Source organism: Bufo gargarizans, chromosome 5, assembly GCF_014858855.1.
Source record: "Bufo gargarizans isolate SCDJY-AF-19 chromosome 5, ASM1485885v1, whole genome shotgun sequence".
Classification (NCBI taxonomy): Eukaryota; Metazoa; Chordata; class Amphibia; order Anura; family Bufonidae; genus Bufo; species Bufo gargarizans.
Window position 1 is genome coordinate 144,541,267 of NC_058084.1, and position 15,551 is coordinate 144,556,817.

At 39.7% G+C, this 15,551-nt stretch overlaps 1 protein-coding gene and 1 pseudogene across 6 annotated transcripts in view; one reads left to right on the forward strand and one right to left on the reverse strand.

Annotated features, from left to right (window-relative positions):
* Positions 1–15,551, forward strand: part of ARHGAP28 (Rho GTPase activating protein 28) — a 215,134-nt gene that overhangs the window by 148,066 nt on the left and 51,517 nt on the right. For all 6 annotated transcript variants that reach the window (XM_044293644.1, XM_044293641.1, XM_044293643.1 and 3 more), the window contains 6 exons: positions 626–768; positions 6,136–6,301; positions 6,383–6,474; positions 8,090–8,167; positions 12,014–12,176; positions 15,298–15,380. In XM_044293644.1, coding sequence (XP_044149579.1) covers positions 626–768; positions 6,136–6,301; positions 6,383–6,474; positions 8,090–8,167; positions 12,014–12,176; positions 15,298–15,380 — 725 coding nt within the window. The remainder of the gene's footprint in view (positions 1–625; positions 769–6,135; positions 6,302–6,382; positions 6,475–8,089; positions 8,168–12,013; positions 12,177–15,297; positions 15,381–15,551) is intronic.
* LOC122939732 lies at positions 9,800–9,896 on the reverse strand (annotated as a pseudogene).

Consider the following 15,551-nt stretch of genomic DNA (forward strand, 5'->3'; position numbering starts at 1 on the left):
CCCCTATGAACAGGGGCGTAACTACCATATCAGCAGACTATGCGACTGCTATGGGGCTCAGGGCAAGAGGGGGCCCAGTTTAGATCATCTCCTCTTCTACTGGGGGTGAAAACTTGGTCAGGACTCTACCCTCTAAAGCAGGGATGCTCAACCTGCGGCCCTCCAGCTGTTATAAAACTACAACTCCCACGATGCACATCTGTAGGATGATAGCTGTAGGCTGTCAGGGAATGATGGGAGTTGTAGTTTTGCAACAGCTGGAGGGCCACAGGTTGAGCATGCCTGCTCTAAAGGAACAACTTTTAGCCAATGAGGGAGGGGAAAAATGGCCTAAGGGTCATTGAAAAGAGTTTAGGCAGAAACCCTTCTGTCCTGTGTTGGGGAGCCTGGTTTGATCCTTGCTATGGGGCCCTTACTATCAATCTGCTCAGCTCCTCCTGCTCTGTAACATGGTGCCTGCAGATTGCACTGCATTTCGTGGTGACAGGTTCCCTTTAAATCTTCTTAGTACATGGTAGGAGTTTGGTGTATAGTTACTTGTGTCCATCAGTCTTATCATCAAAGAAGGGATATATGATTGAATGATAATTCAGTATAATTTCCAAACTCTCTCTTTGTGTTTTAGCTAACAGCTGCACTTTAGAAAAAATTAACCCTGCGGTAGCAGAAGAACTGTCTTTTGAGGTGTCATTCTCAGAGTCCATCGTTATAAATGATAAAGAGAAACAGACGAACCAAAAAATTAAAAAGGATGACTGTATTTTACCTGTAAGTGCAATTTCATTTATGGGCACATGTGATGCATTCATTTATGGGTATACATAATGCATTCAGAAAGTCTTATGACCCTTTTGTCATGTTGCAGCCTTGTGCTAAAATAAAAAAAATGTAAGTTTTTCCAGATCATTCTGCACTCAATACCCCATAATGAGAAACTGAAAACAGAATGTTCAAAATATTTATTAATTTATAGAAAAGAAAAAACTAAAATCTTGCAGAAGTATTCACACCATCAGTACTTAGTTGAAGCACCTTTGGCAGTGATTACAGCCTCCAATCTTCTTGGTTATGCACTCCTGGATTTGAGGACTTTGTGCCATTCTTCTCTGCAGATTCTAACAAGCTCTGTGAGGTTGAATAGGGACCATTGGCGGACAGCTATTTTCATGCCTCTCCAGACATATTCAATTGGCTGGAAATCAGAGCTCTGGCCTGGCCACTCAAGTACATTTCCAGAGTTGTCCCTAAGCCTGTGTTGTCTTGGCTGTGTGATTAGGGTTAGGATTTTGGGGCAATATATTGTTCTGCACTGTGGTATATGGTTCTGATGGGACAGTATTTTGTGCTATGATATTGCTGATGCCGCCTGCCTGTATTGCCCCGCCTTCTGTATTGCCCCACCTTCTGTGAATTTGTTGTGGAGAAATGGAGAACCGCACTCAATTTCTTCTTCTGGTGCCAGTCAAGGGCTAGATTTAGCCACAATCTATGTAAAGGAACTTGAGGCACACAGATTGCTAGGTTTTGCGTTTCAAAAGAACATATTTATTCACACAGTGGTTTCATGATCCAGTTGCCCAATATTTTACATCGTAAAGAAATAACATAAATCCTTGACCGTACGTTTCGGTCTTAATAGACCTTCATCTGTCACATATTATCTGTAGCACATGTGCGGCGGGTGTATCGCCCAGTCAGCCGCTGCACATGTGCTACAGATAATATGTGACCGCTGAAGAAGGTCTATCCAGACCGAAACATACGGTCAAGGATTTATGTTATTTCTTTTCGATGTAAAATATTGGGCAACTGGATCATGAAACCACGGTGTGAATAAATGTGTTCTGTGAATTTATGACCTGACTACAACATAGGACCACTTTTAGTTTTTTTTTTCCAGGGCCACTTTATGTTCCCATCCTGCCCCTGCTGAGGTCCATTGCATTCTTGATTGCGTTTTCATGTCACAGTCGCTGAAGAACACTCTTACAGCATGATGCTGCCATAATCATACTTCACTGTAAAGAATTTATTAGTGAGCAGGTGATAAGCAGTGCCAAAAGTTCAATCTTCCTTTCATTAGACCAGAAAATCTTGTTTCTCACAGTCTGAGAGTCCTTTGGGTGCTTTTTTGCAAACTCCAGACAGGCTTTCATGTGTCTTTTGCTGAGGAGAGGCTTCTTACTGGCCATTCTGCTATAAAGTTCAGATTTGTTGAAGTGTTGCAGTAATAGTTGACCTTCTGGAAGTTTCTCCCATCTGCACACAGGATGTTTGGAGCTCCAACAGAGTGACCCATTGGATTATTGGTCACCTCTCTTACCATGGCCCTTCTCTGCCAATTATGTATTCTGGTGGGGCGGCTAGCTCTTGGAAGAGTTCATGTTGTTGCAAGCTTCTTCCATTTAAGATTTTTTTAGGTCACCGTACTCATGGGAACTTTCAGTGCAACAGAAGTTTTTTGTACCCTTCTCTATTTCTGTGTCTCCACACAATCCTGTCTTTGAGCGCTACAGATAGTTTCCTTTGAAAAAGCTTGGCGAGGCGAAACGCACACCAGGGAAACTGCTTCTTCCCCCCCCGGGTTGGTATGATGCATCAATTTATGTCTATTTTTGTATTTATGCATTTATTATGGCTGCACCAGTAGACTGTATTGATCACTATTTGAATGTTGATACCCCTATCGGCTAATGTTGGTTCAACCTTTTACTTAGTTGGTAGTCTGAGTTGTTTTCCCTACATTAATTCTTGGTTCTTGCCATTTTGCACTGTTCACTTTATCTAATATTGGATGCACTTTACTGGCCAAGTGGGTTCTCTATCACAGTACTCATCTGCATGATTTTATATATGTGTTTATTGTCATTGTTACATTGTGTTTCAATAAAGTGATGTTTTGTTATATTGCATGTGTGGTGATTTGGGAGAGTGGGCCCAAAGAATGTCAAGAAAACATTCCCCAGACCATAACACTGCCACACCAGCTTGTGTGGTTCCAGTAATGGTTGCAGGGTGTTTGTTCTCTGATGTTTCTGGCCTGACATGGCAGCGTCCATCCATTCAATAAAGCAGAAAATGTGACTCATGGGAGAAGGCAATCCTTTGCCCATCAGCAGAGGTTCAATTCTCATACTGTCACGAAAATTGAGGCCTTTTCTGCCGATGCAACTTTGTTAGTAAAAGTGCAGGAAACATCAGTCTGTTTCAGAGCCCCATATGCAGTAAGTTTTGCTGAACTGGTTTTTAAGAAACACGTCTGGAACCCCCCTGATTCATTGTGGCGGTGAGCTGCTCCAATGTAGCTTGTTGGTCCGTCCTCAGGCAGTTTGTTAGCCAATGTTCAATTCTCACATCAGTGGCATGTGGCGCTCTACAGTTTCCATGTCGCTTATTCACAAGAGCGCGATTCGCTTAATGCTTCATCAGGGGGTAGTGCACTAGAGCACTACCCCCTGATGAAGCATTAAGTGAAACGTGCGTCGGGACGTGGGAGATACAGAGGATCTTTGAGGTTGGGATTATCCATCTGCAGTTTGGAGTTTGATACTCTATGCAATAATCTTATGCATTCAATGCGGTGACCTCATATTCCTATCTGTGTATGACTGAGTTACACTCTGGCGCTTATACTGTTTGTTATCTCCTGTGTGGCAATTTCAGCCTCATGTGTATTTGCACCTCCAACTGATTTTAACTATATTTTATGTATTATGTACGAATAAAGATATGTATTGTTTTCTATCCGGATCGGCCGTTGTTTGTGTTATACATTAGGGGAAAATCCGGATGATATTGGTTTCTCCCCAAAAATATTGGTGTTTACAGTTTCAGAAATACTGCTACCTTTTGCCCGAAAGCCAATAATCCTTTTTTGCAAGTCTGATAAATCGACCCTTTTACCCATGACAACAAAAAGGTATATGTGTGCAGACAGCCTATCACATACCTTATGTACCTATCAAGCCAGCTGACGTCACGTGACTTTCTTCATGAGCTACACACTACCGATGTCAAGAGTAGGAAGTGGTCATAATAATGTGACTCCTCTGTTTATATGTATGATTGTGCTTCAGAATGCAGTCAACTGTAACATTCTTGTGTCTTCCTGTCCAATTTGTTTTCAGTGACCGTATACATTGGTAGAGAAAGATAAAATTACATTTAAATGGCAGCTTACAACATCTTCTACTAGAAGTGTAGGACCACGTATGAGATAAATGTTGTATTATTTGTATGAGCTATTCATTAACTGACATATTTGTATTAACTCTTTTATAGCATTTTTTTTTAATCTCTTGACAACATTATGCGATTAGAACTACAATTTTTATAAGGGATTTTTTTTTAAGAATGATGTTTCATACACCAGTCTGAGGGGCTGTTCTTGTTTTTGCTTTACGTTGAACGTATACATTGGAATACAGTAATAACATGTTGAAGCGTATCTCTTGACCCTCCAATAATTAGGCAAACATAATTCAGAAGTGTCCTTTTAATGTTTTTATATATATTTTTTAAAGGGCAAAATAGCAAAGTATATCACTGGTTCTGTCATCCAAAAAAAAAAAGATTAGAAACCTAAACTTCTTTTTGATTTGTAATCAATGAGAGACAGATGGAAAAGTAAGAGATTACCTTTCCATCCTTTTAACATATCTGTATTGATGATGCCTTCAGATTAAAGATGAGCAAATTTCTAAGATTTGTTTCAGTTCGATTCACCTGAATTAGCCAAGAAATTTGATTCAGGTATGAATCAATTCTATCTAAATCAAGAGTGCTTTAAATGCCTGAGAAATCTCTCTTCTCTCTCTTTATGGAAAAATTCTAATCAAACAGGTATAAAGAAATTCTGATTCTACCAATTCTGTATTTTTAAAGAAAATTTGGGTCAAATTTCAATTCCAATGAATTGATTCACTTGTCCTTACTTCAGATCTTCAAGTCTTTATTTAAAACAAGAAAAGTTTCACTTTTTTTCTAACAAAAATTGCACAGACATATTAAAACATACAGTATGCACATCTGTTAAATGTATACTGTACATTAAAAAAATACAGAAAGATTGTATATGATTGTATACTCTTTTTTCTTGTACATCTAAGGTATACGTTAAACATACTTTAAAAACTGGATATGAACAGCCCCTAAAGTTGAAGTGTTATTGAATTACTTCCTCTGAATTTATTTCAAGCACATCCCTATTATATTTTAGGACAATTTGTCTGTCCTAAATAAAAACAATTGGTTTAAACCATTTTATGACTTTAAACTTTTATAAATTTGTTGCAAAGATGGAGATTAATCCTACTAATTCTCCCTTTCTTGGCACTTTTCTGAACTGGTAAATGTGCCATAATTTGCATTTTTTGGGGGTTTTCAACCAACCAAATTCCATAGAGTTTTTTTTTATAAAAAAAAAAGTCAAATAGCTTTTTAAGAAACATATCCCTCACAGTCTAAAGTGTTATCCTCATCACATGCATTTATCGTATATCCTAGAAAAGTGAACGGAGAGATCTGCACATGCATGGCCATTTTAGGTGGCTCTAGCAGCAGTCAGAATGGTGAGGGGATTAGGGATCTCATTCTGGAGATAGATGTGGGTTGCAGAAATGAGAACCACATCTTTCAGTCATTTATGGCATATCCTGTGGATATTTACTGTATACTTACTTTTTGAGAGATCAAGGGCACCTTTGTACCAGGCACTTTCTTTTGGTAATTTTCTAATAATGTTCTCAAACTTTATTTTGGATATGGCATAAATGTTTTTGATGAGATTACCACTTCAACTGAGCTTCTATAATATAGTGGGACAATTTACTTTCTTACATTACATTACAGTACATGCCCAGAATTTATATCTCCAAATTGAGAAAGCAAAGAATGCTGGGATATTTCAGCTCTGAGTTGTGCTTTCTTTTCTGACATGTGTATGTAGAATACCTTTGTAAGAGACATTATTATTATTTCAGACCACATTCAGTTGAGGTTGAAGGTTCAGCTATACCAATTTATACATATCGTATGTATCCATGCATGAAATCTTAAAATAATCGCTTTCATACACTGGGTATAATTTTACTTTGGAAGTCAACCATTCAGAAAATTCCTGTCATTATCTTTCAGAAATTCATTGTTTGGAAAAGCAGATTTGGGCTCACTGAAGTTGAAGATTTATCTCTTGAAGACATGAAGAAAATACGTTATCTCTCCCTAATCGAATTAACAGCCTTTTATGATGCTTTAGGGATTGAATTAAAGAGAAATAGAGTTCTACGTGTTAAAGGAAGAGGTAAAATATCGTCTCATCAGTGTCTTGTAATAAAACTTTGGTTTCAAGTTGGTAATGATTTTTCTTTATGCCTTTGCTTAGAAAATGGCCTTTTCGGAGTGCCTTTGACAACATTATTAGAAAATGATCAAAAGAAAGTGCCTGGTACAAAGGTCCCCTTGATCTTTCAAAAAGTAAGTATACAGCATACAGTAAATACAGTGGTGCGGGATTATATTTTACCATCAATAGAAACCAACATTTTTATTCTCTGTGCTTTCAATTGCTCTGTGCCAACATAACTACAGTTAATGTATTTTTCTCTCATGAGTATGGTTTTTACACACAAACTGAACAATTTATTTGATGTTACAAACTGAAATAGTTTGTTGAAGAATCTTCTCCAGGGTTGTATTTAGAGTTCATGCTGTCCTAAGCATTGTAGGGTGCTCCCCTTGATATCTGTACAATTTGCTGCGCATGGCCATAGACCCTCCTGCTAAGCTCCATGACTTACAGTAAAAGTGAGTTCAAAACCCTGTGCTTAACCCTACAGATGCTGCGGTCAGTATTGACAGCTGAATCTAAGGGGTTTAATGACCGGGATTAGCATCATCAGGTCGCTATCATCAGGTTCTTGTGGGTTTTTTTTTACTCAGCCAGCACACGCTATATATGGAGTGAGCTCAGCAGGTGAGCTTGCTCCATACATCTTCTTAATCCATACAACGTTCATGTTAACTGGAAAACCGCCAAGTGTGAACTTGCCCACTGCTGCCACACTCCTTCAGAACCATGAACTCTAGAAACTAGGGCCAGGCATGACCTCCATAACCAGGGCCACAGGGGCCAGACATGACCTTTAAGGCCACAGGGGCCAGACATGACCTCCGGAGCTAAGGCAGAGGGGCCAGACACCACCTCCAGAACCAGAGTCACAGAGTCCAGATATCATGACATCCAGAACCAGAGCTACAGGGGCAGACAGATCAATCTGCAGGAAGTAAATGTAAACAAACAGTCCCTGGACCCTACCTCTTGCAGACTCCATATTCCAGCATTGGATCAATTTACCCATTTTAACCCTCTAAACACTGCAGTACAAGGGGAGTTTCCTAGACTACATGCACATGACAGCTGTTAAAAGCAGAAACACTGTCAATTATTTATGGCCATTTTTCAACCATTTGTGCATCCATTTTCTGTCTGTACATTTTTAATGACAGATTTGCATCCATTTTGCATAATTTTTTTAAAGGGTATAAAAAATAAATGATTTTCATTGGCTTTTTCAAATTAATCCCAACTCCTGCGGTCTAAATAATGCCCCCCATAGTTTTCATCAGCATGTATAATGTCCCCCATAGTGACCCGCCGTTTTTTAAAATTTTGTTATTGCTGACAAAAAAATAAATACTGGCGCTCCCAGAGTGACCATGTGACGTCATCACACTGGGAGTGTCAGGTCTTGCTGCATCTAGTGAGAAGCGAGTGTCCCCACATGTGCAAGTGGTTGAGGTATTTTATTTTTTAACTCCTGAAAGGCCATTTTTCCCCTAGTGTACCCATTTTTTCACTTCATTGGGAGTAGCACTGCAGTAACCAGGTCCATCCAGTACACAACAGAAGGTGTTGTGCAGTTCTGCCACTAACTTCCGGAGCTACTCTGAAACAGCTGATTAGTGGGGTGCAAGGTTTCAGGACCCCTTCCCAGATCTTGATGGCCTATCATGGCTATCAATATTAAAATCTTGGGAAACCCTCTTAATCCTAATTATTGATGTGTCTGATAAATACATTATTCATTAGTTATTGCAGCGACTTGAGGAAACAGGTCTAGAGACTGAAGGAATACTGCGAGTTCCAGGCTCTGCCTCTCGGGTTAAGGTAATTATTAAATTCTATAATATTAATAAACATGAGTTTGCAACTTTTTAAATATCAGTATGACTAGATATAGTTATAACTAGCATTTTTAAGCCACCCTTGCCAGTTTCTAAAAAAGGGGCAGGGTGCGGACAGGGCAATCAGCTATAGCACATTTATAAATGATGAGTGAACTAAGTAGGTTGAAGTAGGTTTTAGTCTGGTGCAGAGGAGTCATTTAATTAATGATGAAGTAAATGACTGCTCCGGCAGCGCAGGGTCCATCCGACGTAGCAGATGCCCATCTTGATAAATCATCTAACTACTGGTGAAATTCATAGCTGAAAAAGTAGTGTTTGCATCACTAATTCTATAAGGCTTACAGGATAATTGGACACTCAAACCAAAATTAAAAAAAACTTTATTAAGGTATATCAATTAAAATGGGAGGAGGAATTGTTTAACCCCATATCAAAAGGCTATGTGTCATTCACCTGCCCAAACATTTATCCCTCAATCATACAGACATCCAAACTGCATGGAGTGAGTATGGAATAATTTTATAAAGTAAAGACTATACTGGGCTGTCCGGATGCACAAGCTACCTACACAAGGTTTGGCGCCAACTCTATCAATCATAATTTGTATTTGCCCCAGTCCTTGATCTCTACTAGTTTTAGTTGCAGAAACCATTCAGTAGAATCAGGCAAACTGCTCTATTCTGCAGTGTGCCTGGTCCCGTGCTCTCCATTCTTGCTGTATTAATAACTGCTGGAGCAGCACTCCCTCTCACTAGTTATTACAGACGATATAATGTAACAAGTGCCCTGTATTATATGTACATTCTACATCAAGCTATATTACGGCTCAATGCGTTTCTGGATCATTACATTCTTCTTCAGGAGCCTTTATATACCCTCTCTTCTAGCTGATGCAAGATTCTAACCACATACAAAAATATTTTTTTTTAAGCCCGAGGAGCGTGCTTTCTACATCCATGCAACAAAACCGTGCAGCATGCCACACAAAATACGTTCACTAGTCCTCTTCCAAAGAAGAAGGGACCCCCCATAAACCTTTCCCAGTCCCTCCAGGCCATAATGTTCCTGCAAGGGACCAAGACAAAACAGGTAACTTTCAGTCGAAGCCGGGGGTACACCCAGGCAAGCCTCAGCTGAAGCCAAGGGTACGCCGCGCCTGTGGCTCCGGCTTCAACCTGGATGCCACCCCAGGTGTAGCACAGAGCCTCAACAACAAAGGCTGGTCTCTCCCCCGGGGCAGGGGGGTGCGGAACCGGGATGGCCACCCCCCCTAGACCTAGAGGGGGGTACCTGTAAGGGTGCCGTACCCAAGAAATGCTAGTGGACAAACAAAACGTGGAAAGTGAACACACAGTGAACATAAAAAATAAATAAAGTGAATGTGTGCCGCTCATCTTGTCCAGGCTAAGTGTGCTCAAAATGTGTAAAAGTGAAGTGCGTGCAAATGTGTCGTCACTCAGTGGGCTCCCACCCCCAGTGAGTTCAGGCACCCCAGGGGGCACTTCTGCACCTCGGGCTTTCGAACATCTCAGCCCCTGGGATGGATCCAGCAGAGGCCTTGGTCACCTGGCAAGGGTACCTTTAAACCCAAGCCATACACCCTAGGCTTGCTGTGTGGTTCTTTGTTCTACATCCCGGCAGGGCTCTGGCCACCAGGAATCTAAGAACAGATGCTACACTTGATCTTAGCCAAAAGGCTGAGAAGCGACCACATACAAACCTACGATCATTTAAACAGGTAACCCCGCCCCCGAAATGGCCCACAAACATGCAGCCACAACTACCCCGAAAAAAGAGGAGTGCTGCTTCGGTAGCCGTTCCCCTGGTGGAGCGATAGCTGACATCTCTATTGCTCGGCTGAATAGGAGATAATAATCTCCAAAAGTAATAATGGACCTTTTGGCGAATCCAAAGATACAGGTAGTGGGAGAGTGGAGGACAAATCAGATCAAATGTCTTATTGGAAAATGAATCTGCCACCCTCGGTCACATCATATAATGGATACAATGACTATGTCCCCCTTAACTTTGACTATATCACTTTGACACCGCACTGCAGGTAAGACAAGGGATTAACTGTTTACATCCCAATCCTGCTTGTGCCGATGCCACCCATACTGGCCTGTACCAGTATGACTCATACTGTTATAACCCTGGGTCACAGAGATTGGTTCCTAGTACCTTATGCGGATGGAGTATGTATACCCCCTTTTTTTATCTTCCTTCTCTTATATATATATATATATATATATATATACGCATCCCAGGGTAGGTTCGGCAGCCGCTTTATGGCCGCACTAGTGCCAGAGGCTCACACTCTGTGTTTATGTTTGTATATGGTTAGAATATTGATGAAGAATCTAATGATCCAGAAATGCGTTGAGCCGCGATATTGCTTGATGTAGAATGTACATTTAATACAGGGCACTTGTTACATTATATCATCTGTAGGAACCAGAGAGAGGGAGCGCTGCTCAAGCAGTTATTAATACAGCAAGAGTGGAGCGCGCGGGACCAGGCACACTGAAGAATAGAGCAGTTTGCCTGTTTCTACTGAATGGTTTCTGCAACTAAAACTAGTAGATACCAAGGACTGGGGCAAATACAAATTCTGATAGAATTGATGTAGGTAGCTTGTGCATCCAGGCTACCCAGTATATTCCTTATAATATTAGGGTATGCCATACTCACCCCATGCAGTTTGGGGGTCTGTATGATTGAGGGATAAATGTTTGGGCAGGTGAATGGCACATAGCCTTGTGATATGGAGTTAAACAATTCCTCCTCCCATTTTAATTGATATACCTTAATAAAGTTTTTTATTTTGGTTTTAGTGTCAAATTATCCTGTAAGCCTTATAGAATTAGTGACGCAAACTCAATTTTTTTATCTGTGAATTTCACCAGTAGTTAGTCAGCTGTTCCTTCGCCCATTAGGAGAGCAAAGTTATATGGAGGATAGTCAGGAGTTACTAATGATATAAAAAAAAAAAATAATCATATCTGCTATACACATGAGATACATTCTGTGCTTTTAATCTAATGATCTAAGAAATGCGTTGAGCCGCGATATTGCTTGATGTAGAATGTACATATAATACAGGGCACTTGTTACATTATATCATCTGTAGGAACCAGTGAGAGGGAGCGCTGCTCAAGCAGTTATTAATACAGCAAGAGTGGAGAGCGCGGGACCAGGCACACTGAAGAATAGAGCAGTTTGCCTGATTCTACTGAATGGTTTCTGCAACTAAAACTAGTAGATACCAAGGACTGGGGCAAATACAAATTCTGATAGAATTGACGTAGGTAGCTTGTGCATCCAGGCTACCCAGTATATTCTTTCTAATATTAGGGTATGCCATACTCACCCCATGCAGTTTGGGGGTCTGTATGATTGAGGGATAAATTTTTGGGCAGGTGAATGGCACATAGCCTTGTGATATGGAGTTAAACAATTCTTCCTCCCATTTTAATTGATATACCTTAATAAAGTTTTTTATTTTGGTTTTAGTGTCAAATTATCCTGTAAGCCTTATAGAATTAGTGACGCAAACTCAACTTTTTTTATCTGTGAATTTCACCAATAGTTAGTCAGCTGTTCCTTCGCCCATTAGGAGAGCAAAGTTATATGGAGGATAGTCAGGAGTTACTAATGATATAAAAAAAAAAACTCATATCTGCTATACACATGAGATACATTCTGTGCTTTTTATTAAAAACAGCAGTTCTGACTACCGTAAAGGCCTGTTAAGAAATTCCTGAATTTTTAACCCCAGAGAGAACAGGATATGTTGCTGAATTAATAGATTGTTCCATTTTTACAGAGTCTTCGTGAAGAATTGGAATTAAAATTTTACAATAACACTTTTGACTGGAAGAAAGTTCGAAACACGGATGCTGCCTGTCTTCTAAAAATGTTTATAAGGGAATTGCCCGCACCTCTGTTTACAATGGAGTATCTCCCTGCCTTCATTGCTTTAGTAGAAAGTAAGTAACTGCGATGTTGTAAGGATTAAATGGGTATTCCATTTTCTGCAAATAAATCCTATACTATATATAATAAAATGTTATATCATTTTCCAGTATACTTTCTGTATCAATTCCTTACAGTTTTTAAAGAGAATCTGTTAGCTTCAAAACGCCCCCCAAACCAGAATAAGGGGCGGGCTCACATCAACGTTATGATTTCCGTTATTACTTTCCTATATAACATGGTTATAACAGAAAATAACAGAATTTATAAGGCGGAATTCAAAACGGAAACCTTTAGAGGCATTCGTTTTGATCCATCATAATAGAGGTCTACGGGCAAGCATAAACGGATCTGTCTCGTTTCCGTTATGCAGGATGGAAAAGAAGGTCCTGTCAACAAGACTTTTTTTTCCGTCCTGCATAATGGAAACCAGGCAAATCCATTATGCTTGCCCATAGACCTCTATTATGAAGGATCAAAACAGAATGTCTCTAAAGGCTTCCGTTTTGAATTCCGTCTTACGAATTGCGTTATTTCCGTTATAACCTTGTTATAACGGAAAGCAATATCGGAATTCATAACGCTGATGTGAACCCACTATGTCATCATGTAAGGAGCCAGCTTACAACCATAGACAATAATTAATTAATATCACAAACCTTTGTTCCGTATTGCCAAAAAACAAAACATTTTAATTGGAGCTGCTTTCTATTCACAACCTGTGTTGCAAAAATTTGATCTGATCCTTTGTTGGTTGCTATAAGCAACACATACAAGTTATTTTAATAGCTATTATGCATTATCTGTTGATTACGCATTAAAAAAATTAACTCAATAAAAGTATTTTCCTACACAAACCCATGTTCTTAGAAAAAGCCCATTTTCTTTTTAATATAGACATTTTAATGGGATGAACCAGGAAAAAACGGAACCCTATTTTCTTTGTGCGGTTTGTACAGAATTATGGACATCATCCATCATAGCGGTCTTACCATAAAACTGTCCACTGCCCATAGCAAAGAATCGGTGCTCAACTTCCATTTCACCAGAGCACCTTAAGAAATGAATGAACATGTCATAATTGATTCAACAAAGAATTGCGATTGGAGGAGGCTCATTCAAAGAAACACAGTGGCTGGGACGGGAGCTGCTGGGCATGCGTGCCTATGTGTGCTCCCATGATCTTGGCCACCAGAGAGGCCTGTGTTTTGTCCTGTAGTGTGCAAGCACGACCACCACTGCTGAATTGCAGGGTAGTCTTAACCTTTGGATAAGAGCAGTATATAAAGTGATGGAAAAATGAATCAACCCAGTAAAGGTGGCAATATGGACAATCACAGCACATTAGAAAGTGCCTTGAATTAACTTCCTCTACATGATAAATGCCATTTGCTGAAATGGGACAACCCCTGTATTCCGGTTACTATAAATATAATTTATGTTTTAAACTAATTCATCATCAATAATTTCCTAATATAATGTAAATTTCACATATTTACCGTTCAGTAGTTATAAAAGTAGTTTTCTTCCTCTGCCACTTACCATGACAGCGACCTGTAGTTCTGAGCCTTTGTTAGGTCGAGCATGCTCAGTGTGTTGCTATCAATCCTTTAGCTAAATGTGTTGTGAAACAAATGGAGTGTTAGTGTTACTGAGTAGAGGGGGCGTGACTGGGCTGTATATCAGGCAGCCAACCAATAAACATCAACACTCATGAACAAGCACAAACTCACAGCAGGAAAGCTAGGGGGGATTGTAGTTTTGTGAGGGAAGATCAGGCGCCATGATACTCAATGTGTTGCAGGCTCACACAGGAGCTAGACAAATGGATTGCAAAGTAAATTGAAGCTGGTTATATGTGTAGGTATGGGTTCTGGTTGGGTCACAGCTTGGGTTACTTTACCGGATTACCCCTTTAAAGGAAGGGGATAAACAGAAGTGTTACTGACTGCTAATATGATCATTGATGCTTTTGGACCTGTTGTAATACATCATGTCTGATGAGGCGTGGTGTCTATTGGCAGAATGGGTATTGACACTCAATGCTGCACCAAAAGCCTCTTCTTGATCTAAACTTGGCATTTGGTGCATAGCTATGGGTATGCAGATTTTGGTTGCAGTAGTCTTTGATGAAAATGGAGTCAAAAGGTTAAAAATGGGTAAAAATAGGTGTGCTCTTATGTGATGGTGAAAAAAATTATAAAAATAATAATAAAGTGCAACACGTTTTGGAGGATCAATCCCCTTCCTCCGGCACCAGTTGTACTGACTCTCCAAAACAAATTGCACTTTATTTCTTTTTTTTTAATAATCTTTTTACCATCTCATGACGGCACCCCAGTAACCTGTTTTTACCCTCGACATTTTGACTACTGCACACGAGCCCTCCTTGAGTAGCCCAGCAGTTGGGAGCAGCCTATTTCATTAGAGACGCCACTTACCTGCAACAGAGTTGTACCGGAATACCTGATTTGGTGAGATGTTATTCATTAGCATCTTCTGTAAATGTGTAATTCCTCCATTATCTGTTTTCCTGTACGAACCACACAAGGTTCTGTTTTTTGTGGCCCATACTATACAAGACATTGATAAAAAAAAGTGGTGTCACTAAATGTTGCTTTCTGGAGCTATAAAACTGAGCAAACATATACTGTGTAAGCATAAAGATACCAAACTGTAGCCATTTGGGACAATTGGGTGCCAACGTTTTTTGTCTTTAGCTTGTCCACCACATGAATACATCCTAGTGAAATGAGAATGTTCTTATAATATACCAGAGTCTGGACATTAGGTAATATTTAACTTTTAAGAATGCCATTAGGAGAACCTCTGTGCTTTTCCGTGTAAGTCATTGTTTGCAGATATTGTTGCAACCGTGTCACTGTACATACCATTGTAGGTCAAACATGTAATAAATAAGTCCATTGTGCCGAACTTTTTCTGTAGATAAAGCATGGTACAGTATATGTCATCAAATGATGTAAAAGGCTGCCTTATAACAGGGTAATCTTTCAGCTCCGAGATATTTTATGAAACAAATCCTCAGGAGCGCACAGCAAGCCTTTTTCTGGGTAACTAATCAAATTTCAGACTTTCATATAAGATTTCTTATTTCAATTATTTTCATTTCTTTAGAAATCTCCAAGATCAAATTGCAGCTGCAGGCTCTACATCTATTAATCATGCTTCTGCCAGATGCCAACCGAGATACTGCCAAGGTAAATTAAATTAGAAACAGTATCACAAAATATTTCTATGCATTTCCTTCCAGGAGTAAGACGTAAGTTCCCTACAATCATTTCACATGTTGATTATATGTGCATTGTTTTCCAGAAAGAAAATCCAGATTTTGCACTTGGCAGCATATACCAATAAATCCTTGGTACAAG